Raw genomic sequence first — 25,158 nt, forward strand, 5'->3', positions numbered from 1 at the left:
TCCCTCGTCACCTTGCAGCCATGTCTCCGCAATCCCAACTATATCATACCCGTTTACATCTATTTGCACAATTAATTCATCCACTTTATTGCGAATTCTCCCCATGTTAAGGCACAAAGCCTTAAGGCTTGTCTTTTTAACACATGTCCCCTTCCCACATTTTTTTACTGTGGCCCTGTTTGATTCTGGCCTTGATTTCTCTACCTATCACTTTTCTTATTCCCCCTACTTTTGTTCCTGTCTTTGATTCCCACCTCCTCTGACTCCTTGCAAAGGTCCCCATCCCCTTGCCATTTTAGTTTAAACCCTCCCCAACCACTCTAGCAAATACTCCCCCTAGGACATCAGTCCCGGTCCTGCCCAGGTGTAACCTGTCCAGTTGTACTGGTCCCACCTCCCCCAGAACAGGTCCTAATGTACCATGAATCTAAAACCCTCCCCTTCACACCATCTCTTCAGCCACGTATTCATCTGATATATCCTGCTATTTCTACTCTGACTAACACATGGCACTGGTAGTAATCCTGAGATCACTACCTTTGAGGTCCCACTTTCAACTTACTAACCTAGCTCCCTAAATTCTGCTTTTAGGACCTCATCCTTTTTTTTTAACCTATGCCGTTTGTACCAATGTGTACCATGACCACTGGCTGTTCACCCTCCCACTTCAGAATGTCCTGTAACCGCTCTGAGACATCCCTGACCCTAGCACCAGGGAGGCAACATACCATCCTGGAGTCTCTTTTGCAGCCACAGAAACACCTATCTATTCCCCTTACAATTCTTCTTCTTCTTTGGCCTCCTTGTCACGAGAGACTATGGGTAAGCACCTGGAGGTGGTCAGTGGTTTGTGAAGCAGCGCCCGGAGTGGCTATAAAGTCCAATTCTAGAGTGACAGACTCTTCCACAGGCACTGCAGATAAAATTGGTTGCCGGGGCTGTTACACAGTTGGCTCTCGCCTTGCGCTTCTGTCTTTTTACCTGCCAACTGCTAATTGAATACAATTGAATCCCCTATAACTATTGCATTCCCACACTTCTAATTCCTCCCCTGTGCAGCAGAGCCAACCGTAGTGCAACGAATTGGGCTGTTGCTGCTTTCCCCTGAGAGGCCATTCCCCCCAACAGTTTCCAAAGCAGTCTACCTGTTTTGCAGGGGAATAGCCACAGGAGATCCCTGAACTGACTGCCTAGTCGTCACCCGTTCCCCTCCTGCCTGTGGGGTCTGAGCCTGCGATGTGACCACCTCTCTATATGTGCTATCCATGATACTCTCCACCTTGCGAATGCTCCACAGTGTCCCCAGCTGCCGCTCCAGCTCCAAAACCCGGGCTTCCAGGAGCTGCAGCTGGAGACACTTCCTGCACACATGCTGGTCCTGGGCACTGGAATTGTTCCCGGCTTCCAACAATGGAGCACGAAGCGCACACCGCAGCTTTGAGCTCTCTTGCCATGACTTAACCCTTTAAATTAAATTAAACCTTCTGGAAGATCTTAATGTCCAATAATATCAGTTACTCTAGGGCCCTTCTTCCCTGGTCCTCGTTACTACAGAACTCCCTAAAAAAAAACACTACTTACTATATTTGAAATAAACTTTAAATTTTTCTTACCTGAGATACTTACCTAGCTATTTAGAGCTATTCCCTAACAGCAGTGAATCACCAGCCAATCACCTTGCGGCTCTGCTGCGACGTCACTGTTGTCTTTTATTTTCAAAACTCCGCCGCACTGCCATTGCACTTTTAAACTCTGCCAGTCCACTCAGTCTCGCTCCTTCCCGCTGCACTTTTAAACTCTGCCAGTCCACTCAGTCTCGCTCCTTCCCGCTGCACTTTTAAACTCTGCCAGTCCACTCAGTCTCGCTCCTTCCCGCTGCACTTTTAAACTCTGCCAGTCCACTCAGTCTCGCTCCTTCCCGCTGCACTTTTAAACTCTGCCAGTCCACTCAGTCTCGCTCCTTCCCGCTGCACTTTTAAACTCTGCCAGTCCACTCAGTCTCGCTCCTTCCCGTTGCACTTTTAAACTCTGCCAGTCCACTTAGTCTCGCTCCTTCCCGCTGCACTTTTAAACTCTGCCAGTCCACTCAGTCTCGCTCCTTCCCGCTGCACTTTTAAACTCTGCCAATCCACTCAGTCTCGCTCCTTCCCGCTGCACTTTTAAACTCTGCCAGTCCACTCAGTCTCGCTCCTTCCCGCTGCACTTTTAAACTCTGTCAAATATTCACCTATGACAAGGGCATCACCATAACATATTGCAACACACTCATTGACACTCTTGCCTCTCTCTCGCAGGACAAGTTGGCACATAACAGGAGATAGCAGCAAAGTACCAGCAGGGGACAGGCAGGGCTGTATGTCCTCAGCCCCAGTGGGGGAGACAGCGTTCCGGATTATTGAAGTGGCTGTCACAACCAGCATTGTTGAAACCATCCAGGATGATGGTATGTTCCTGCCTTTGCACCTTTCCAAGTCCCAGTTCACCCTCATCTCGCAATCAAGTCTGAAGTACAAGCTGCAGATGGTGTAACCATTCACCTCTTGCTTTCCACCTACCCCCTTCCCTCACCCAATACTCCCTTTGTGCATTTATGCTTTCAGATATCTAGTAACTGCCACCTGGCCAACCAATGGTGCGTGATGATGGACAGAGAGAAGAGGAGGAAGAAGCACCATCACTTGATCTGCACCCACAAGCTCAAATACTGGCACAGTGTGTACCGTAGAGGGTAGTACAGAGGCAGGATCCGCACAAAGTAAGTCACAGGGCATGAGAGGGCTGCAGCCAGATCAAGGGGAAAGCATGGCACGTGAGCCAGTTTCCTGTAAGTGAGGTCACTGATGAGTTCTGCTGCAGAGGACTCGAATGAGGACTTTGATGGTAAAGTGTACAGAAAATGGCTGATGGGTATGTGCACCGAAATGTTTGGTGCCTTGGCAGGCTTACCCGAGAGCCTCTTGTTACTGCCAAGAAGTATGAATGAGTCCAGCTCCAACTTGGTACAGGACTTTGCGCAGAGTTTGGAGCCCATCCTTTCTAGCATGGAAGTGGTGGACAACTGCATGACAGCATTTGCAGACCCAGTCATGATGCAGTGCCTGATGGTTGACGTTTCAGCTTGCATTGCCATGCTGGCAGAAAATACCCAATGTCTGAGTGCTGGAGTAGAAGCTCAGACTGAGGTCGTGAGATCACTGATTGTTGTCATGCAAGCCAGCTTGGTGTCATGCAGGCTCAGTCAGATTCCTGCTGCCATGGCTGCAGATAGCAATGCTCCAAGGGGCTTGTACAGTCTCTCAGCTGCCCACCAATCTGCCCTCCAACAGATTACTAGGATTGCTGAGGCAGTTGGTCCATGGTACACAAACCTTCTTGTCCACTCTCAGAATGACAGCATTCATGTTCCCAGCGCTAGCACTCCACTAGTGATCCTGTTATTGCCTATCAGCCAGTCCAGACTGCTGCCACCCATGCCGAAGTGGTGCAGTTTGAAGCCAGGCCCTTATAGCCAAGAGCTGCTCGAGATCGTCTTGCAAGGCCATCTGCAGTCTCCTCCATTGAAAGTCATCTGCCTTCCACCAACTATGCTGCAGCCACTGGTTAGCTTTGCGTAAGAGGACTAGGCCAGGTAAAAGCAACTGAAAAACAGGCACTAAGGGAATGCACAATGGTGAATAGTTGAGTATAGAATACATTATTGGTAGTATTGTTTGGATAAAGTTGGTGTGGATTTTGACCAAGAGAAAACTGATGGTCTGTAACAGAAGGATGGAAAGGTGGTGAAAAAGGGAGCAACGGCGATCTAGGGATCTTTTTCAATGGAACCGGAATCTGTTCAGACATTCACGGACAGTCCATCTGGAATTATGCCTCTTCCCTTCCTCCTCATAAGGTGGAGGAAAGGAAAAATGGAACAAATTGAGATGTCCCACAACTGATAAAGACAGAGAGAAGAGAGAGAGAAGGTAGAGAAAGAGAAAAGCAGAGAGGGATGAAAGTACATAAATGGCACTCTTGTATTTTATTGAAGGATGCCTGTTGACTTTTCTCTCAGAGGTGTAGCCAGGATGTCCCATCCTCACTTCCTGCTGGCATCTTTCTGAAATTAGGAGGGCACTATTAGGCAGAAATGTTTTTCCCATGAAAATTCAAAGGAGGAATATCTGCTCAGTGTCTACAAATTGCACTACTTGTAACACCAAACTCCAACAAGTCTATGACAGCAAAAAGCAAGAGAATTAGAAAATATCGTCATTGCAGGGTAAGTTGCATTCAGAAGTGCTTGTTCCCAAGGTTACCCAAGTAACAGCTTCACAACACATACAGGAAGAAACATTCAGAGATCACCCTCTAATCAACTACAATTTTCAAGACTGATGGATAGATTTTATTAGGTAAGGGTATCAATGGCTATGGATCAGATGCAGGTAAATGGATCTGAGATACACATTAGCCATGAACTAATTACCAAAGGGCTGAACAGGCTCAAGGTGCTGAATGGTCTACTCCTATTTCCACAAAGATTAGCATATGGTGACGTTTCAGATAAATACCATTGCTAGTTAAATAGATGCATGATACAAGTCAGCCAGTTTCACTTCTTGATAAAACTGATGAACAGTAGAAACTGAGACACAAAGAAGAAAAAAAAGTTCAAGTTGTTGAGACACGCAGAAATGCGGAAACTATTTCCACAGATCCTAGACTGTAAATTATACAAGTAAAGCACATGTCATGACCAAGCTTTACACAATGTTAATGTACAATATCAATTAATTATTCACTGGGAATGAACCTCCAGGCTGTGAGGTTACATTAGGCATGCCAAGTGGCCAAGCGCCTTTAGGCACCTGGAGTTCAGGTAACTGTCCTACCTCTCGATGTCTTAACTGGAAACTTTTCCCTTCTTGGTAGCAGTTGTAGGTTTTTAGAAGCATCAACAGTTCAGACCTGAATACATAAACATAATAAATATTATTAAATGTAAACAGCAAACTATTCTATAAACAAAAACATCAACCAAATACGAGTTGAAGTCGCACTGTGCAATACGGTGGATATCCCGACTAAATTTCATTTACAGCTTGCAAAACAGCCCACCTACTCCAACTGCTGAGCGGAGTGGAAACATACTCTTAGTTAACTCTGGGACAAATTAATCAGTGGAGGGATTAGGTGCTCAGCCAGTGAAGTAGGCTGAGCCACCAAACAGAATGCCAGAAAGAGAAGGATGGACTGTAAAGTAGGAAAGACAAACAGGTCATTTTCCTTGAATCGAGGCTCTCTGTTCACGCTACCGGCAAATAGGCCTATTGAAGCCTAGCTTCATCCAACAGATTTATAGTGTATATGGTACAAAGAGGAGACTTTGCTCTCCTTTGTGCCAGGGATAAGCTCAATTTTTGATCACACAGCAGACATAAATGCGGCAAAGACCCATTACACTTGGCCTCCAACCCTTCCTCCTTGCAATGCCCCACATTTTTTGGACTTCTCCCCAGGGGGGAGGACAGACACATGGAAGTGATGCAAGGAGGGCCTCCTACTCATTTTTCTTGAGTAATACATAGCAAGGCAAATTAGATGGTACCTTAAGGAGAGCAGGTTCAGCCCAGGAATTATCAGAATATCAATAAGAAAGGATCACTTATGAAGTTTTACAAAAATCTGATCATGTGACTTTGAGTTACTGAACAGATACTTTTTTTTAAAATAAAAAAGTGACAGAATTAAAGCAGGCTTGTTTTCCAAGCAAGATGTTGCTTGCACTAATGTTGGTAGGATAGCAGACTGAATGAATGAAAGGTCCATCATCCAAGAGCCCAATGGCTGTGGTTACATAGACAAGAATGGAAACCACTCTCTGGTCACTATTTGAATCTAGTGCTGAGTCAGGAACCAAGTGGCGTCACTAGTTCTCCAGATTTTACATATTCACAGCATTAAATGTCTCTAAGATAAGCGTTGTTAAAAGGGAAACCCTAAGTCAGAAGAGATTTGATATCATTTCTCCACCTGAATCCATCCTTCCGTAAGGATTTTCATTCAATATCTTGCAAGAAAAATTATTTAGTGTGATATATTTAGAAGTTAGGGAAATAGAATAAATTCAGATTTTTAAATATTATATTAAAATAAATGGCAGGGAAGTATCTCAGTCACAAAAGCATTATAAACAATGCAGAACAGATCATGTATGTAGTGGTAGGAAACACCAGAGTGGAAGGTTTCAATACTGCGAGGCACTCATGGTAAAGGAAGGAAGGAAAAAGAAGGGCTACTGTCATCTGCCATGTGCAAATCTTCAGTCAATTACAGATCCCAATCAGATATACATGCAAGAAGAATGATTTTACAGATAATTTTCTCTTCCTGGCTGAACAAGGGAGCAAATAAAGCAACAGCTCCTTTGCAAAAAGAGACGTCAGGGATGAAAATATCACAGCATCATCTTCGTAAGGGACATTGGCTCCCCATTTTAAAATGTGGGAACACAGGAATTGCTAGATGAAGAAATGACCAAGGGTCAAGTTCAACTTCTACCATCCTGGCAGTTGCATGATAGCTCTGATTAGTCAACAGCACCATTATCATTGTATCAATCTCCATCAAGTAGTTTCCAACAGATCCAGTCATGATGTGAGGAAAACCCCAGTGGTAGAGAGCTTTGGAAACTAGTCTGAAATCACCTTTTTTTATCCCAAGCATTACTACACTCACCACACATATCATGTCTCAAATTACTCATATACTGTATCGCAAAATGTTATTTTCTTCAAACAAATCTATCTAATTTGCATTTGATTTAATCAATGCTAAATGATTTTACTGTGTCCCTAGTGATTCTAGTCCATAGATAGACAATTCACTCAGTGAAACACTATTTCTGCAGATTGATTTTGAAATTGCACCCCTTCAGCAGCAGACCATGCTCTCGTGCTACTGTTGCGGACAAGGTGAAATAGCTCGTCATGGTCTAAATTATCTGGTCCCTTTACAGGCCTTCAGTTTTCCCTTCAGAACTACCTATGACTGGGCGGCACAGTGGTTAGCAGCCTCACAGCTCCAGCGACCTGGGTTCAATTCTGGGTACTGCCTGTGTGGAGTTTGCAAGTTCTCCCTGTGTCTGCGTGGGTTTCCTCCGGGTGCTCCGGTTTCCTCCCACATGCCAAAGACTTGTAGGTTGATAGGTAAATTGGCCATTAGCAATTGCCCCTAGTATAGATAGGTGGTAGGGAAATATCGGGACAGGTGGGGATGTGGTAGGAATATGGAATTAGTGTAGGATTAGTATAAATGGGTGGTTGATGGTCGGCACAGACTCGGTGGGCCGAAGGGCCTGTTTCAGTTCTGTATCTCTAAACTAAACTGTTATCTGCTTACTTCAGTCGAGATTATTTCATCAGGTCATAGCCAAGCTGCTAGGTCGAAATCCTTGTAGGATCAAAGCAACTGGGAAAGAGAAGAAAAATTAATGTCCATTGATTAGAACCATGTCCACCCTGGTGGACCTGTATTAGCAATGCTCAGAAAGAAGCTCATGGCTCAGATTCTCCCAGCTGATTAAGGCTAGAAATAGTCCTTGATTGAAAGGAGATCAAAACCAAAAGTCTTCATTTAAAAATCAAGAATATACAGTCCTACACTTACTTTGAAATACATTTGTCTTCACTGATTTTAACAAAAACTGTTTGTTGATTTCCTTCCATGTCTCTTCTTTGTATCAGACCTCACTTATAACAAATGAGCCTGCCTGAAACAAAAGAAAACTCATCAGAACTCAAGCAACTATTTCCTGTTGACAACAATTTGATCTTCTTTGAAAACAACTTTTTATCTGGAATCAAATTCAACTATAGCTGCTCAATCTGATATCAAGGAGGAAAGAAGTTGGAACAGCTATTAGAAAGATCAACCTAAGCAACCAAAGGTGAAAAGGGACATCAACCTAAGGCAAGCTATAACTCATCAGGACCCAATTCAACAGGAAAATGAGTCACATCGTTTATAGTCAGGAGTGAAACCATTGGCAAGTTAAATATTTCTGGCAGAAAATAGCAAGTTTAAGTTTTTACAGATTTTACTGTGTCTGCATTAATAGAACAGATTCATTAAATGGCTCCATTTGTGCTGAACACATTATTAGCATTTTTTGACTTTACTCCATTAAAAAAAAAATCAATATTGAATCATCTTTTTCAGCTATAATCTGGTAAGAGAATAACAGTCTGACTTTAATAAAAATACAGCGAAGCTTGCATTTCTCCTTCACTCCGCATTACTGTCATACAATTAAATACAACGATACTTGTGTAAAACTTTGGTCAAATAGTTCTCCCAGACCTTGACATGGCGTCCAGCCCACCAGTAAACAAGCAAAACTGACATGGAGTGGGATAAACAAGAAGTGAAACAATTCAAGTTGATCATTGGATTGAGATGGATGAAGTAGAGTGAGAGAAGTAAAAACAAGAAATGCTGGAACCACTCAGCAGGTCTGGCAGCATCTGTGGAAAGAGAAACAGAGTTAACGTTTCGGGTCAGTGACCCTTCTTCGAGTTGGAGAAGTCTGGTTTGTGGTCAAATGGCCTGTTTCTGTACTATAAATTTTATATATTATCCCAGCTACTCAAAAAATGGCTTTTGTGACATATTTCTGGAATATATTTTTATTCTATTAAAGAAAGTGCTCAATAAGCAACTGGAAAAGCCATATTTATTTGAAAGACTGGGATATACAGCACAGAAACGGGTCATAAAAACATAGGAAACAGGAGCAGGCATAGGCCATACGATCCCTCAAGTGTGCTCTGCCATTCAATATGATCATGGCTGATTTGATTGTGGCCTTAACTCTGCTTTCCTGTCTGTTCCCCCATAACCCTCGACTCCCTTGTAGATCAAAAATTTAACTCAGCCTTGAATATTTTCAATGATCCAGCCTCCACTGATCTCTGGGGTAGAGAATTCCAAAGATTAATCATCCTCAGGAGAAATTCCTCCTCATCTCCATCTTAAATGGGAAACCCCTTATTCTTAAACTGTGCCCCACAAGGGGAAACATTCTGCCACCGTCTAACCTGTCAGACCCCCTCAAAATCTTATATCTTTCAATAAGTTCACCTATAATTCTTCTAAACTCCAATACTGGAGTCACTTGGCCTAAAAGGTCTATGCCAGTGTTTATGCTCCACATAATAGTCCTCCCACTCGACTTCTTAAACCCCTACCAGCAGAGCAGCAAGAACGCTGTGTGGATTTCATTATTATGAATACAGGCAGGTATTTTGTAAGAGTCTGATTATAAGGGTCAGAATATTATTAACGTTCTTCTCCTCCCTCGTTATAAAAGGAGACCTATGAGTGAACATAGGAACAGGATGAGGCCATTCAGCCCCTCAAATCTGTTCTACCATTCAATGAAATCATGGCTGTTCTGTGACCTAATTCCATATATCCACCATATATTCTTGACGTCCAATATCACTACACCTCCATCCCCCACCAGGGCGGTTTGAGGGCTCTCTGCTTCTTCCTTGAACAGAGGCCTAACCAGACCCCATCCAACCACCACCCTCCTCCGCGTGGCTGAACTTGTTCTCACATTGAACAACTTTTCCTTCAACTCCACTCACTTCTTTCAAATAAAAGGTGCTGCTATGGATACCTGCATGGGCCCTAGTTATGCCTGCCTTTTTGTGAGATATGTTGAATATTCCTTGTTCCAGTCCTAGTCAGGCCCCCTACCCCAACTCTTTTTCCGGTAGATTGATGATTGTATCAGTGCCGTTTTCTGCTCCCACCCAGAACTGGAAAACTTGATCAACTTTGCTTCCAATTTCCACCCTTCTCTCACCTTTACAAGGTCGATCTCCGACATTTCCCTTCCCTTCCTCGACTTCTCTGTCTCCATCTCTGGGGAAAGGCTGTCTACTAATATTCATTATAAGCCCACCGTCTCCCATGTCTACCTTGACTACACTTCCTCACACCCTGTTTCCTGTAAGGACTCCATTCCATTCTCCCAATTTCTCCGTCTCCAATGCATCTGTTCCGATGATGCAACCATCCACAATAGCGCTTCTGATATGTCGTCCTTTTTCCTAAACTGAGAATTCCCCCCACTGTGGTTGACAGGGCCCTCACCTGGGTCTGACCCATTTCCTGCACCTAGGCCCTCACCCCTTGTGAGATCTGTGACAGGGTTCCCCTTGTCTTCACTTTCCACCCCACCAGTCTACACATCCAAAGGATCATCTTCCGCCATTTCCACGTGATGCCACCATCAAACATATCTTCCCCTCCCTTCCTCTGTCAGCATTCCGAAGGGATCATTCCCTCCGTGACACCCTGGTCCACTCCTCCATTACCACCGATATCTCGTTCCTGTCCCACAGCGCCTTGCCATGCAATCGCAGGTGGTGTAATATCTGCCCTTTTACTTCCTCTCTCCTCACCATCCAAGGTCCCAAACACTCCTTTCAGGTGAAGCAGTGATTTACTTGTACTTCTTTCAATTTAGTATAGTGTATTCACTGCTCACAATGCGGTCTCCTCTACATCGGGGAGACCAAACGCAGATTATGTGATCACTTTGCAGAACACCTCAGTGTGAAAACATGACCCTGAGCTTCCTGTCGCCATTTCAACACACCCTCCTGTTCTCATGCCCACACCAGATGCAGCAATGCCTCTTTCCAGTAGTATTCCAGTGAACATCAATGCAAGCTCGAGGAACAGCACCTCATTTTCTGATTAGGCATGCTACAGCCTACCAGACTGAACGTTGAGTTCAATAATTTCAGAGCATGACTGGCCCTTTTTTATTTTAATTTAATTTTATTTCATCACTTTTTTTTAAACCATGTGCCTGCCTACCGTTTTTTTTTATCTTTGTGCTTTTGGCTAGGGCTGTTCATTATTCTGTCATTAACATTCTCTCTGCACTAATGCTTTGTCTTTCACCACACCATTAGCACACTCTCTGCCTTTGCCCCATGACCTCCTTGTCAGCTATCAACACCTTCCCTTTTGTTATCTTTCCACCCCCACCCCCCAAACTTCGCTTTACTTGCTTAAAACTATTACATTTCTATCCTTTGCCAGGTCTGATGAAAGTACACCGACCAAAAACGTCAACTCTGCTTCTCTCTCCACAGATGCTGCCAGACCTGCTGAGTATTCCCAGCACTTTGTTTTTATTCCATGCACAGTGGTGCAGTGGTTAGCACCACAGCCTCACAGCTCCAGGGACTTGGGTTCAGTTCCAGGTACTGCCTGTGTGGAGTTTGCAAGTTCTCCCTGTGACTGCGTGGGTTTCCTCCCACATGCCAAAGACTTGTAGGTTGATAGGTAAATTGGCCATTGTAAATTGCCCCTCGTGTAGGTAGGTGGTATGAGAATTGAGGGAAGGTGGGGATGTGAGAAAGAAATGGGATTAATGTAGGATTAGTACAAATGGGTGGTTGATGGTCGACATGGTCTCGTTGGGCCAAAGGGCCTGTTTCAGTGCTGTATCTCTATGATTCTATATCTGCCTTTGCCTCATATGCTTTACTACCTTTGGTTAAGAAAAATCTATCAAACACAGATTCATAATTAACAACTGACCTAGTATCAACTGTCATTTGCAGAAGAGAGTTCCAAACTTCTACCACCATTTGCATGTAGAAGTATTTCCTAACTTCACTCCTAAAATACTGCTCTAACTTTTAGGCTATGTTCCCTCATCCCAGATTCCCCAAATCAGTGGAAATAGTTTCTCCCTATCTACCTTATCTATTCCCCTTAATATCTTGAGAACTTCAACCAAATTACCCCTTAACCTTCTAAATTCCAGGGAATACAAGCCTAGTTTGTGTTATGTCTTTGTAAGTTACCCCTTGGGGTCAAGGTATCATTCTGGCAAATCTACGCTGCACTGCCTCCAAGGTCAATATATCCTCCCTAAGGTGTGGTGCCTAGAACTAAACACTGTATCCCAGGTAAAGTCTAACTCAGGCTTTGTATAACTGTAGCATAAGTTCTACCCTCTGGTATTTCTCTAGATATCGAGGTCAACATTCCATTAGCCTTTTGGTTATTTTCTGTACCCGTTCATGACATTTTCATGATCTATATACATAAACTCCTAGGTCTCTCTGAACGCCACTGTTTCTAGCTTTTCTCCATTTAGAAAGTACTCCAATCTCTTTTTCGTTCCAAAGTGGAAAACCTTACACTTGCCTATACAGCCATCCATTTGCTGCAGTTTTGTCCATTCACTTAATCTATTAATATCTCTTTGCAATTTTATCTTCTTCTACACTGCTTATAATGCTGCCTACTTTTGTGTCATTGGTAAACTTGGATATGTGGCTCCCTATCCCACTATCTAAGTTGACAATAAAGGGAATAGTTGAAGCCCTGATACAGATCCCTGTCTAACATCCTACCAATTAGAATACCCGTTATCTTTACTCTGCTTCCTTCCATTCAATCAATTTCCTAATCACATCAATAATTTTCCATCAACTCCATGAGCTTCAATAGCTAACATGGTCTTATGATTAGAGCCGTACCAAATTCAGTGTCACGGTATTTTAAGAATCAAAAATTTCATGGTGTCGCAACAAACCTTGAAAATGATCTATTTAAAACAAAAAAAAATACAAAGGAAGTTTTCGGCTTCAAATGGTATCGATTGTAAATGCAAAAATTATGCTGACTAAATAGGACACAATCTTTAATCATTGAATTGAGTGGCTGAATGTGTGCATGGAGCAACTTGCAACGGTCCCTTTCTTCATTGCCTGTCTCGGCAGCACATAGTTCTCTTGATCATTGGTGGACTCGTCACACATAAGTGCAAAGAGTTCAGAAAAGATGGAAGGAAAATAGAGAGGTGGGGTGGCCGTATTTATTAGGGTAGACATTGTTGTGTTGGAGAGGATTTCCTGAGGGGTCACAGACTGAATCTACTTGATTAGAATTGAGAAGCAAATAGGATATGATCTGAGTGTATACTATAGGCCTCCAAATAGCGATAGATAGAGAAGAGCAATTTTGTAGGGAAATCACAGAGATATGCAAGAACTGCAGAGTGGTGATATTGGGGGACTTTAATTTCCAAAATATCAATTGGCATTATATTAGAGTAAAGGTTAAGGAAAGGGAGGAATTTCTGAAATGTGTTCAGGAGAACTTCCTTGCCTAATATGTTCTTGGTCCAACCAGGAAAGAGGCATTGCTGCATCTGGTGCTGGGGAATGAGGTGGGCCAAGTGTCTGTGGAGGAACACTTGGGTAAGAACGATCATTGCATCATAAGGTTTAGATTAGTAATGGCAAAGAGCAAGGAACAATCTAAAGAATTTCTAAATTGGAAGAGGGCTAACTTCAACGGGATGAGGGGGGATCTAGTTGGGTAAAATGGAACCAAAGATTAACAGGCAAAACTGTGACAGAACAATGGGTGAGCTTTGAGGAGATGTTTCAGGCACAGATTCGGCACATTCCAACAAGGGCAAAAGGTAAGGGAACCAAAGCCAGGGCTCCTTGGATGGCGAGGGAGACAGAGAATATGATGATACAAAAAAAAGTGGGTGTATGATGCATGTCAGGTGAATTCTTCAAGTGAGAACCAGGCCAAGTTGAGAGGGGAGGTTTAGAGGAAAATAAGACTTGCAAAGAGAGAATATGAGAATAGAATGGCAGTTAACATAAAGGGAATCCAAAAATTTTCGAATGACATGTAAATAGTAAGCTGATAGTAAGGGGTGGGGCAGGGCCTATTAGGGACAAAGAGGGTGATAAATGCTTAGGAGGTGCTGGGCAAGGCTAGAATACTTAATGTGTGCTTTGTAGTGGTGGAAGAGGATGCTGACAAAATATTGGTGGAAGTGATGATGGCAGAGATAATGGATGGGGTGAAAATTGATAGGAAGAATATACTAGAAAGGATGGCTATGCTTAGAGTGAATAAGTCGCCTGGTCCGGATGGTTTGCACTTTGGTTATGAAATGAAGTGGGAGTACAGTTATCTTCCCCAGATAAAGGGGAGGAGCCAGAGGATTGGAGAGTGATAAATATGATAACCTTATTCAAGAAAGAGTGTAATGACATTCCAATTAATTACAGACTGGTCAATTTAACAGCTGTGTTGTTAAGGTTTTAGAAACAAAAATCAGGGGGGAAAAAAAATCAATAGGCAGTTGAAGAGGTTTGAGTTAATGAAGCAGCGCCAGGACATAGAACATAACAGCGCAGTACAGGCCCTTCGGCCCTCGATGTTGCGCCGACCTGTGAAACCATCTGACCTACACTATTCCATTTTCATCCATACGTCTTTCCGATGACCACTTAAATGCCCTTAAAGTTGGCGAGTCTACTACTGCTGCAAGCAGGGCGTTCCACGCCCCTACTACTCTCTGAGTAAAGAAACTACCTCTGACATCTGTCCTATATCTATCACCCCTCAACTTAAAGCTATGTCCCCTCGTGTTTGCCATCACCATCCGAGGAAAAAGACTCTCACTATCCACCCTATCTAACCCTCTGATTATCTTACATGTCTCTATTAAGTCACCTCTCCTCCTCCTTCTCTCTAACGAAAACAACCTCAAGTCCCTCAGCCTTTCCTCGTAAGACCTTCCCTCCATACCAGGCAACATCCTAGTAAATCTCCTCTGCACCCTTTCCAAAGCTTCCACATCCTTCCTATAATGCGGTGACCAGAACGGCACGCAATACTCCAGGTGCGGTCTCACCAGAGTCTTGTACAGCTGCAGCATGACCTCGTGGCTCCGAAACGCGATCCCCCTACTAATAAAAGCTAACACACCATATGCCTTCTTAACAGCCCTATTAACCTGGGTGGCAACGTTCAGGGATTTATGTACCTGGACACTAAGATCTCTCTGCTCATCTACACTACCAAGAATCTTCCCATTAGCCCAGTACTCTGCATTCCTGTTACTCCTTCCAAAGTGAATCACCTCACACTTTTCTGCATTAAACTCCATTTGCCATCTCTCAGCCCAGCTCTGCAGCCTATCTATGTCCCTTTGTAACCTACAACATCCTTCGGCACTATCCACAACTCCAATGACCTTCATGTCATCCGCAAATTTACTAACCCACCCTTCTACACCCTCATCCAGGTCATTTATAAAAATGACAACAGCAGTGGCCCCAAAACAGATCTTTGCGGTACACCACTAGTAACTAAACTCCAGGATGAACATTTGCCATCAACCACCACCCTCTGTCTTCTTTCAGCTAGCCAATTTCTGATCCAAAGCACTAAATCACCTTCAATCCCATACTTCCGTATTTTCTGCAATAGCCTACCGTGGGGAACCTTATCAAACACGCCTTACTGAAATCCATATACACCACATCCACGGCTTTACCCTCATCCACCTGTTTGGTCACCTTCTCAAAAAACTCAATAAGGTTTGTGAGGCACGACCTACCCTTCACAAAACCGTGCTATCGCTAATGAACTTATTCTTTTCAAGATGATTATAAATCCCATCTCTTATAACCTTTTCCAACATTTTACCCACAACCGAAGTAAGGCTCACAGGTCTATAATTACCAGGGCTGTCTCTACTCCCCTTCTTGAACAAGGGGACAACATTTGCTATCCTCCAGTCTTCCAGCACTATTCCTGTCGACAATGACGACATAAAGATCAAGGACAAAGGCTCTGCAATCTCCTCCCTGGCTTCCCAGAGAATCCTAGGATAAATCCCATCTGGCCCAGGGGACTTATCTATTTTCACACTTTCCAAAATTGATAACACCTCCTCCTTGTGAACCTCAATCCCATCTAGCCTAGTCGTCTGTATCTCAGTATTCTCGACAACATTTTCTTTCTCTACTGTAAATACTGACGAAAAATATTCATTTAACGCTTCCCCTATCTCCTCTGATTCCACACACAACTTCCCACTACTATCCTTGATTGGCCCTAATCTAACTCTAGTCATTCTTTTATTCCTGATGTACCTATAGAAAGCCTTAGGGTTTTCCTTGATCCTATCCGCCAATGACTTCTCGTGTCCTCTCCTCGCTCTTCTTAGCTCTCCCTTTAGATCCTTCCTGGCTAGCTTGTAACTCTCAAGCGCCCTAACTGAGCCTTCACGTCTCATCCCAACATAAGCCTTCTTCTTCCTCTTGACAAGCGCTTCAACTTCCTTAGTAAACCACGGCTCCCTCGCTCGACAACTTCCTGCCTGCCTGACAGGTACATACTTATCAAGGACACGCAGTAGCTGCTCCTTGAATAAGCTCCACATTTCGATTGTGCCCATCCCCTGCAGTTTCCTTCCCCATCCTACGCATCCTAAATCTTGCCTAATCGCATCATAATTTCCTTTCCCCCAGCTATAATTCTTGCCCTGCGGTATATACCTGTCCCTGCCCATCGCTAAGGTAAACCTAACCGAATTGTGATCACTATCACCAAAGTGCTCACCTACATCTAAATCTAACACCTGGCCGGGTTCATTACCCAGTACCAAATCCAATGTGGCATCGCCCCTGGTTGGCCTGTCTACATACTGTGTCAGAAAACCCTCCTGCACACACTGGACAAAAACTGACCCATCTAAAGTACTCGAACTATAGTATTTCCAGTCAATATTTGGAAAGTTAAAGTCCCCCATAACAACTACCCTGTTACTCTCGCTCCTGTCGAGAATCATCTTCGCTATCCTTTCCTCTACATCTCTGGAACTATTCGGAGGTCTATAGAAAACTCCCAACGGGGTGACCTCTCCTCTCCTGTTTCTAACCTCGGCCCATACTACCCCAGTAGACGAGTCCTCAAAGGTCCTTTCTGCCGCCGTAAAACTCTCCTTGATTAACAATGCCACACCGCCCCCCCCCTCTTTTACCATCTTCTCTGTTCTTACTGAAACATCTAAATCCCGGAACCTGCAACATCCATTCCTGCCCCTGCTCTACCCATGTCTCCGAAATGGCCACAACATTAAGATCCCAGGTACCAACCCATGCTGCAAGCTCACCCACCTTATTCCGGATGCTCCTGGCGTTGAAGTAGACACACTTTAAACCAAGTTCTTGCTTGCCAGTGCCCTCTTGCGTCCTTGTAACCTTATCCCTGACCTCACTACTCTCAACATCCTGTACACTGGAACTACAATTTAGGTTCCCATCCCCCTGCTGAATTAGTTTAAACCCCCCCGAAGAGCACTAGCAAATCTCCCCCCAGGATATTGGTACCCCTCTGGTTCAGGTGAAGACCATCCTGTTTGTAGAGGTCCCACCTACCCCAGAAAGAGCCCCAATTATCCAGGAAACCAAAACCCTCCCTCCTACACCATCCCTGCAGCCACGTGTTCAACTCCTCTCTCTCCCTATTCCTCGCTTCGCTAGCACGTGGCACGGGCAACAACCCAGAGATAACAACTCTGTTTGTTCTCGCTCTAAGCTTCCACCCTAGCTCCCTGAATTTCTGCCTTAAATCCCCATCTCTCTTCCTACCTATGTCGTTGGTGCCTATGTGGACCACGACTTGGGGCTGATCCCCCTCCCCCTTAAGGATCCCAAAAACACGATCCGAGACATCGAACCCTGGCACCTGGGAGGCAACACACCAACCGTGAGTCTCTCTCGTTCCCACAGAACCTCCTATCTGTTCCCCTAACTATGGAGTCCCCAATGACTAATGCTCTGCTCCTCTTCTCCCTTCCCTTCTGAACAACAGGGACAGACTCTGTGCCAGAGACCTGTACCCCATTGCTTACCCCTGGTAAGTCGTCCCCCCCAACAGTATCCAAAACGGTATACCTGTTGTTGAGGGAAACGGCCACAGGGGATCCCTGCACTGCCTGCTGGTTCCCTCTCCTTCCCCTGATGGTAACCCATCTACCTACTTCTTTTACCTGAGGTGTGACTACCTCCCTATAACTCCTCTCAATAACCCCCTCCGCCTCCCGAATGATCTGAAGTTCATCCAACTCCAGTTCCAGTTCCCCAACGCGGTTCTCGAGGAGCTGGAGTTGGGTGCACTTCCTGCAGATGCAATCAGCAGGGACACTCTTGGCGACCCTTACCTCCCACATTCTGCAGGAGGAACATTCAACTGCCTTAACCTCCATTCCCACTATTCTAAATTCCCAACAAATCTACTGACAAAAGGACAGACAAAAGCAAAATACTGCAGATGCTGAAGGGTCATCAATCTGAAACATTTACTCTGTTTTTCTCTCCACAGATGTTGCCAGACCTGCTGAGCATTTCTAGTATTTTCTGTTTTTATCTTATATTTGTAAAAGGCAGATCATGCTTGACTAACCTAAATGAATTTTTTGATGAAGAAACAAAGGGGTTGATGAAGGGGGTCATGGGAGTGGTTTTTGTTTAAAAACTAAGGGGGAGGGACTGTGTGCCTTTAAGACTGAAAGGAGATTGTGAGCTGCAGGCCTGTTTCTCAGCAACAGCAAGAGAGATGAGGTCACATGCCATATTGCATCAGTTAGACTGTAAGTAAAACCAGCTAGAACCGCTTTGTTCTGGCAGAAGACCAGAAGATTTCTGTCCTTGAAGGAAGATTTTGCTCTCTCATCAGAAAATCCTACATTAGGCAAAACGCAGCCTGTAGGCCAAAGAGGAAAAAGACCCCTGAAAAGGAATCTTTGCGTTGTTGGAGCTGGCAAATTCCTTTTTTTTTTTACTTCCAGTCTCTGAGAAATCTTTGCCTCAGGAGTGACTTTCTGTTGCCTTTCGTGTTTCTGGGAGTTCTGGAAACTCAAAAAAGTTTCCACTGTTAAACTGATAATTTAAAAGTGTGGCAGACAGCGAGGATGATACTAAATCGATTGCAACAGGACATAAATAGGGTAGCAGAATTGGCAGACACAAGTGGCAGATGAAATTTAATACCGAGAAGTGTGAGGTGATGCATTTTTATAGAAGGGTTAGGGAGAGGCCATATAGACTAAATGGTATACTTCTAAAGAGTGTACAGGGACAGAACGACCTGGGGTGGGGGGGGTCATGTGCATAGATCTTTGAAGATGGCAGGACATATTGAGAGAGTGGTTAGCAAAGCACATGGATCTTGGGCTTCATAAATAGAGGGGTTGAGTACAAAAGCAGGGAAGCTATGCTGAACCTATATAAAGCTCTGCTTAGGCCACAACTAGAGTACTGCATCTAATTCTGGTCATCACACTTTAGGAAGGATGTGAGGGTCCTTGAGAGGTTGCAGAGGAGATTTACCAGAATGGTTCCAGGGATGAGGGATTTTAGCTACAAGGTTAGGTTGGAAAAGCTGGGGTTGCTCTCCTTGGGGCAAAGGAGATTGAGGGGAGATTTGATAGAGGTGTACAAGATAATGACACATTGAGATAAGGTAGACAAAGAAAAGGTGTTCCCATTAGCTGATGGTACAAGGACTAGGAGACACAGGTTTAAGGTTTTGGGCATGGGATGCAGCAGGGATGTGAGGAAGAACTTTTTAATGCAAGTGGTAATGACCTGGAACTCGCTGCTGACAAGGGTGATGGAAGCAGAGACAATGAATGATTTGAAAAAGGACAGAGGATGAGCACTTGAGGGAAATAAACTTGCAGGTCTACAGGGATAAAGTGGGAAATGGATCTAAATTGGATTTCTCTACAGAGAAATTGCATGGACTTGATGGGCTGAATGGCCTCTTTCTGTGCCGTAATGATTCTATGAGCTCTTCAAAAAATTCAAATCAGTTCTGGCAGACATGGCCCACCCTTTACAAATCTATTCTGGCTCTCGCTGATCATCTAAAAGTTTTCAAAATGTTCAGTCACTTCATCCTTATAGATTCTAATAATTTTCCAAACGTTAGGCCAACTGGTGTATAAGTTCCTGGTTTCCTCCTCTCACCTTTCTTAAATAGCAGAGCTACTGTGTAATTTTCAAATTTAAAGGAATGGTTCTTGACTCAAGAGAACTTTGGAAGTTTATAGTTAGGGCATCTGCAATGTTCTTACCTATCTCCATTAAAACCCTGAGATAGAAACCAGCTGGACCTGGGGAGTTGTCACTCTTTAGTGCCATTATTCTCTTCATTACTGTTTTACGGTTCATGTCAATTTTGGTGAGTCTTCGCCCCAATTCAATATTCGTTTCCTTGGCATGTCTGGCATGCCTCGACTGTAAATACTGATACCAAGTAATTCTTCAACATGTTCACCATTTACTTATTTGCATTGACAATATCACCATTATCTTTTTCATTGCCCACATTGCTCCTGACCACCCTCTTTTTCCTAATGTAACTATAAAAAAATGTTTGTGTTGATTTTAATATTCCTTGAAAGGTTATTTTCATTCTCCTTTTTGGAGCTCTCATCTGTTTAGACAACTTCTGTTGTTCTTTGTATGTCTCCCAGTTTCTAGGTTCTGTGCTAGTTTTTGCATTATAGTATGTTTTTTCTTCTAGTTTTATATTGTCCCTTATCTTTTTTGGCATCCATAGCTGTTTTTTTGAAAATGATTATTTCCCTAAACTGAATATAAAAAAGTTCTGTATTTTTTTCCTTCATTCAGAGGATGTGGGCGTTGCTGGCAAGGCCAGCATTTATTGTACTGCCTAATCTTTTACAATCATTTTCACCACTACAATAAATGCTTTTATTTGTTGATTGTGGGACATGACTATGGATGTTTAACCCCAGTTGAACCCTGCATTAAACATTCAGTTTGTCTCATCGGTGCCTTCAATGCTCATGCATTCGTATGAGCACAGTGGCGCAGTGGTTAGCACCGCAGCCTCACAGCTCCAGCGACCCGGGTTCAATTCCGGGTACTGCCTGTGTGGAGTTTGCAAGTTCTCCCTGTGTCTGCGTGGGTTTCCTCCGGGTGCTCCGGTTTCCTCCCACATGCCAAAGACTTGCAGGTTGATAGGTAAATTGGCCATTAGAAATTGCCCCTAGTATAGGTAGGTGGTAGGGAAAATATAGGGACAGGTGGGGATGTGGTAGGAATATGGGATTAGAGTAGGATTAGTATAAGTGGGTGGTTGATGGTCGGCACAGACTCGGTGGGCCGAAGGGCCTGTTTCAGTGCTGTATCTCTAAACTAAACTAAATAACAGCACAAGGAACACCGTTCTCCAGCAGTGAAAGGTACAAGGCTCACTGCCACAAATTTTCTGTTTGCACCCAAAGAATGCACTGATCGAATGCACTAATTTTTCAGTTGCAGGTGTCCTTGCTGTAGATAACATGGCTCTGCACCTGTCTCACTGCTGTCCCAGACCCTTAGATGACAACTCCCCATGACAACTGCCAGTTAAGTATGTCTATTCACATTAATGCCATGTTAGTAGGGTGTAGCCAATCAAGGAATGCTGCATCTTGAAACACCCTGGCATGCTTTCTTTCATGCAATGCCACAGACCCATTACATATTGTAACCAGGGTATCCAAAATTAAGCTCATGAATAACATAAGGCTAATGTCCTGAAAAGTTAACTCAATTTCTCTCGGCACAGATGCTGCCTGACCTGCTGTCTATTCCCAGCATTTCACGTATTTATTTCAGTGTTCCAGCATCCGCAGTATTTTGCTGTGGTAAAGTTAAGGCCAGTCAGGCATTTATAGATATTTTTGGTGTAGTTGGACCTACTTTGGGATGAGGACGTGATGCACATACTAATTGCCTACCAACCCATCTTTGTTTAAAGATTTGTATGGGAAGGTCATAAGGAATGGGCACAGAGTATCTCTCCTCCAACCTGACCGGTTAGCTCCTCAGGTCCTCAATTTCATATTCCAAAGGCCCGTAAGGGATTTGACATTGGGAAACATTAATGGCAGTTAATAGTCCTTGGGTGAATAAGAATTTTGAATAATTGCCACAAAGGTTCATGAGGATCCAAGTGCCAGTGGGAACCATATTAACAAAAAGTGGTCCAAACTGGCTGAAAGATTCAATGCACATATCCATTCCCATAACATCAGCTACCATTGCTGATTTCATAGCAATGCTGGATGCCCACTTCACACAGAGGTCCTTCTAAAAATGGTATCCTGCATGGTAGAATGTCAGGAAATGGTGTGCAAGATAGATTCACCTCCACATGACTATTTCGATGAATTGCCCACTTATTTGAAGTGGGTGCCTCCTTATACCGAAGGAGCAAGAACTAAAATTGGAGTTATCAAAGGAAGTGACAGACCTAAAGGAAGAGTAACTGGAACAGTAAAAAGTCTAAAATGGAAAAATAAATAATATTTTGTAGTTACAGAACAATTCTAACGTAGTTGTTTCAATTACTATGTAGAGACAGAATGGTCAAGTTACAGTAGCTATCTAGTTACTGATGTATCATAGTCATAAAAACATATCTCTCTTACTCAGAGAATACAGCTATTGATTCAGTTCAGACTAAGAGCTGATCACAGGCGGCACCCAGGCTGTTGCTCACATGCTTCAATCCAAGAATGACAGGTGTAAAGGATGGAGGTTTCTCTTTTGTTCACCAAAGATTGGAGATCTAAACCCCGGCTTCCTGAATGGGAGAAACACTTGAGCCAAATGCACATGTTCAACAGAAAGGAGTCACTAAATGAGTACTCTGCATCTGACTTTGCCAAGGAGAAGATGTTGCCTAAGTGGCAGTTAAAGAGGATGTAGTTGAGACACTGGATGGGCTAGAAAAGTGATAAAGAGGAGGTACAAGATAGGCTGGATGTACTTAAAGTTGATAAGTCACCAGGACCAGATGAGATGCATCCAAGGGTACTGAGGTGAGTAAGGGTGGTAATGCAGAGGCACTGGCCATAATCTTCCAGTCTTCCTTAGATAAAGAGGTGGTGCCAGAGGACTGGAAAATTGCAAGTGTTACATTGTTCAAAAAAGGAAGCAAGGATAAACCCAGCAACTACAGGCCAGTCAGTTCAACCTCAGTGGTGGGAAAGGTTTTAGAAACCATAATTCAGGTCAAAATTAATAGTCACTTGGACAAATTTAGATTAATTAAGGAAAGCCAGCATGGATTTGTTAAGGGCAAATTGTGTTCAAGAAACTTGCTTGAGTTTTGTGACGAGGTAACAGAGAGGGTTGATGAGGGTAAAATGGTTGATGTGGTGCACATGGACTTCCAAAAGGCATTTGCTAAGCATAACAGGCTTGTCAGCAAAGTTAGAGCCCATGGAATAAAAAGGGACGGTAGCAGCATAGATAAAAAAATTTGCTGAGTGACAGGAAACAGAGTAGTCGTGAAAGGATGTTTTTCAGATAGGAAGAGAAAATAATTGCAGTGTGAAGGGAAAAAGCTGGGGGAGTGGGACTAGGCGAGATGCTCTTAGAGAGGCAGCACAGAATGGCCTCCATCTGCACTGTAATGATTCTACGATTGTATGAGAAGGTTTTTCAATATTCGATGAACTATGAACCATGCTAGTACTCTACGCACAAGTATGCGGAGTTCCGTGAAGAGCACACTGTGGTAACACTCTTGCCTCCGAGTCAGAAGGTTGAGGGCTCAAACCCCATTATGAACTGAGCAGATTGCACTTTAACTCCTCCGGGACACTTATCCTACCAAGTGATATCACACCAAAAGTACAACATATCCAAGGCTCTAGTGCCCAAAGATCGGTCCATGTAGAAACACAGATACTTCAGGAATTGTCTAAGATTTGTTAACATCCCAATAAACAGCCCTTCAACAAGGGTTACTACCTAACAATCAGGCACATGATATGGCCGAATGAAATGAACAACACCCCCAGGAAAGCCATAAAAGCGGGTTAATAAAGGTGAAGGAAAATATTGTGAAAACAGCAATAGAAAACTAAAGTAAGCAAAAGTATGCTGAATAGCAAGAACTATAACTGGAATTATCAAAGAAAGATCTGAAGGAAGAGTAACTGGAACAGAAACAAGTCAATATGGAAAAATAAATCATATCTTGTAGTTACAGAACAATTCTAATGTAGTTGTTTTAATTGCCATATAGAGACAGATTGACCGGCCAAGTTACATTAGCTACCTAGTTACTGATGTGCCATAGTCATGAAACCATATCACTATTACTCAGAGAATGCAGCCATTGATTCTGTCCAGACCAAGAGCCGAGCACAGACGGCACCCAGGCTGTTGCTTACAGGCTGGAACATGAAAATCTCTCTTGCCTCCCAAAAGTTGGAAATCTAAACCCTGACTTACTGAATGGAAGACACATTTGAGCCAAATGCACATGTTCAATGGAAAGAGGTCAAGCAGGAAAGTTTTTCAATATTTTACGACCCAATTTGTTTTGTATACTTATCGCTACAGATTTCAACACTAAATCAAAACTAAGGCCTGAATTTTCACTTTGGTGGTGGGAAATAGGAGTTGGATCGGTTTCCAGGTCCTGAACCCACCCCTAGGCAGTAATAGTCACCGACCAGGGATTTTATCAGGGGAGCCATATTAATTGGCATGGAGACAGGCTCCCTGTCCAATTAAGGGTAACAGGCAGGCTCTCGAAGGTGGAAAGCCAGATTGAGGGGAGCAGTAGGCTGCAGTAAAGGGTAAGCACCATAAAGGTGCCCTCTCGCCAATCTTTTTAAAAATTCAAATAAAAAATAGAAGAAAGCAGCCAGGGTACCACTGTGGTGGGCATGGTGCAGGGAAGAATCCTCTTACAGGGTGGGTTTGGTCGTACCCACACCCAGGCCTGTAGGCCTGCCTGCAGCGCTGGACCCGTAGCCCGCCGATGGGTGCCTGCCTCAAGGCTGTTAAACTGCCTCCCATTGCATTGGAAAACTAGAGGCTGACCGCAAAATCCCAGATGGCTGCCTTTAACTGTCCAGGCCCCGAACATGCCTGCCCTAAAACGCCCACGCCGGGAACAGGGTTGGGGTCGGGAAACTGGCACACTGGCATTTTCGGGCCCCGTCCACTTCCGTTCTGGACCTCGGCAGGACGGAAAATTCTGCTCCAAGATTGCACAAAGGTATCAGACGCAAGCTGTTAAAAGATATAATTTTATCTCATGCCTCCAGTGCAACAGAAACTTATTGATAAACTTTATTGCTTCATAAAATTAGTTGAACCTTTTGACACTGAAACTACGCAGGTTTCACTACAGTAAGACTAGAGATCTTTTACTTTCTGGGTTGCCTGGTGCAATTATCACTTTTAATAGGGAGTGTTCAATAAGCAGTTCACA

At 43.8% G+C, this 25,158-nt stretch overlaps 1 protein-coding gene across 20 annotated transcripts in view; it reads right to left on the bottom strand.

The window, feature by feature from the left end:
- The window catches only part of rassf4a (Ras association domain family member 4a), a 219,044-nt gene that overhangs the window by 73,240 nt on the left and 120,646 nt on the right, over positions 1–25,158 (bottom strand). For 17 of the 20 annotated variants that reach the window (XM_068020647.1, XM_068020652.1, XM_068020644.1 and 14 more), the window contains 2 exons: positions 7,651–7,753; positions 4,875–4,950 (listed from right to left, as the gene is read on the bottom strand). In XM_068020647.1, coding sequence (XP_067876748.1) covers positions 4,875–4,950; positions 7,651–7,709 — 135 coding nt within the window. In that variant the 5' untranslated portion in view covers positions 7,710–7,753. The remainder of the gene's footprint in view (positions 1–4,874; positions 4,951–7,650; positions 7,754–25,158) is intronic. The other 3 variants (XM_068020658.1, XM_068020655.1, XM_068020664.1) reach the window with 1 other exon arrangement.

Source organism: Heterodontus francisci, chromosome 42 (genome assembly GCF_036365525.1).
Source record: "Heterodontus francisci isolate sHetFra1 chromosome 42, sHetFra1.hap1, whole genome shotgun sequence".
Classification (NCBI taxonomy): domain Eukaryota; kingdom Metazoa; phylum Chordata; class Chondrichthyes; order Heterodontiformes; family Heterodontidae; genus Heterodontus; species Heterodontus francisci.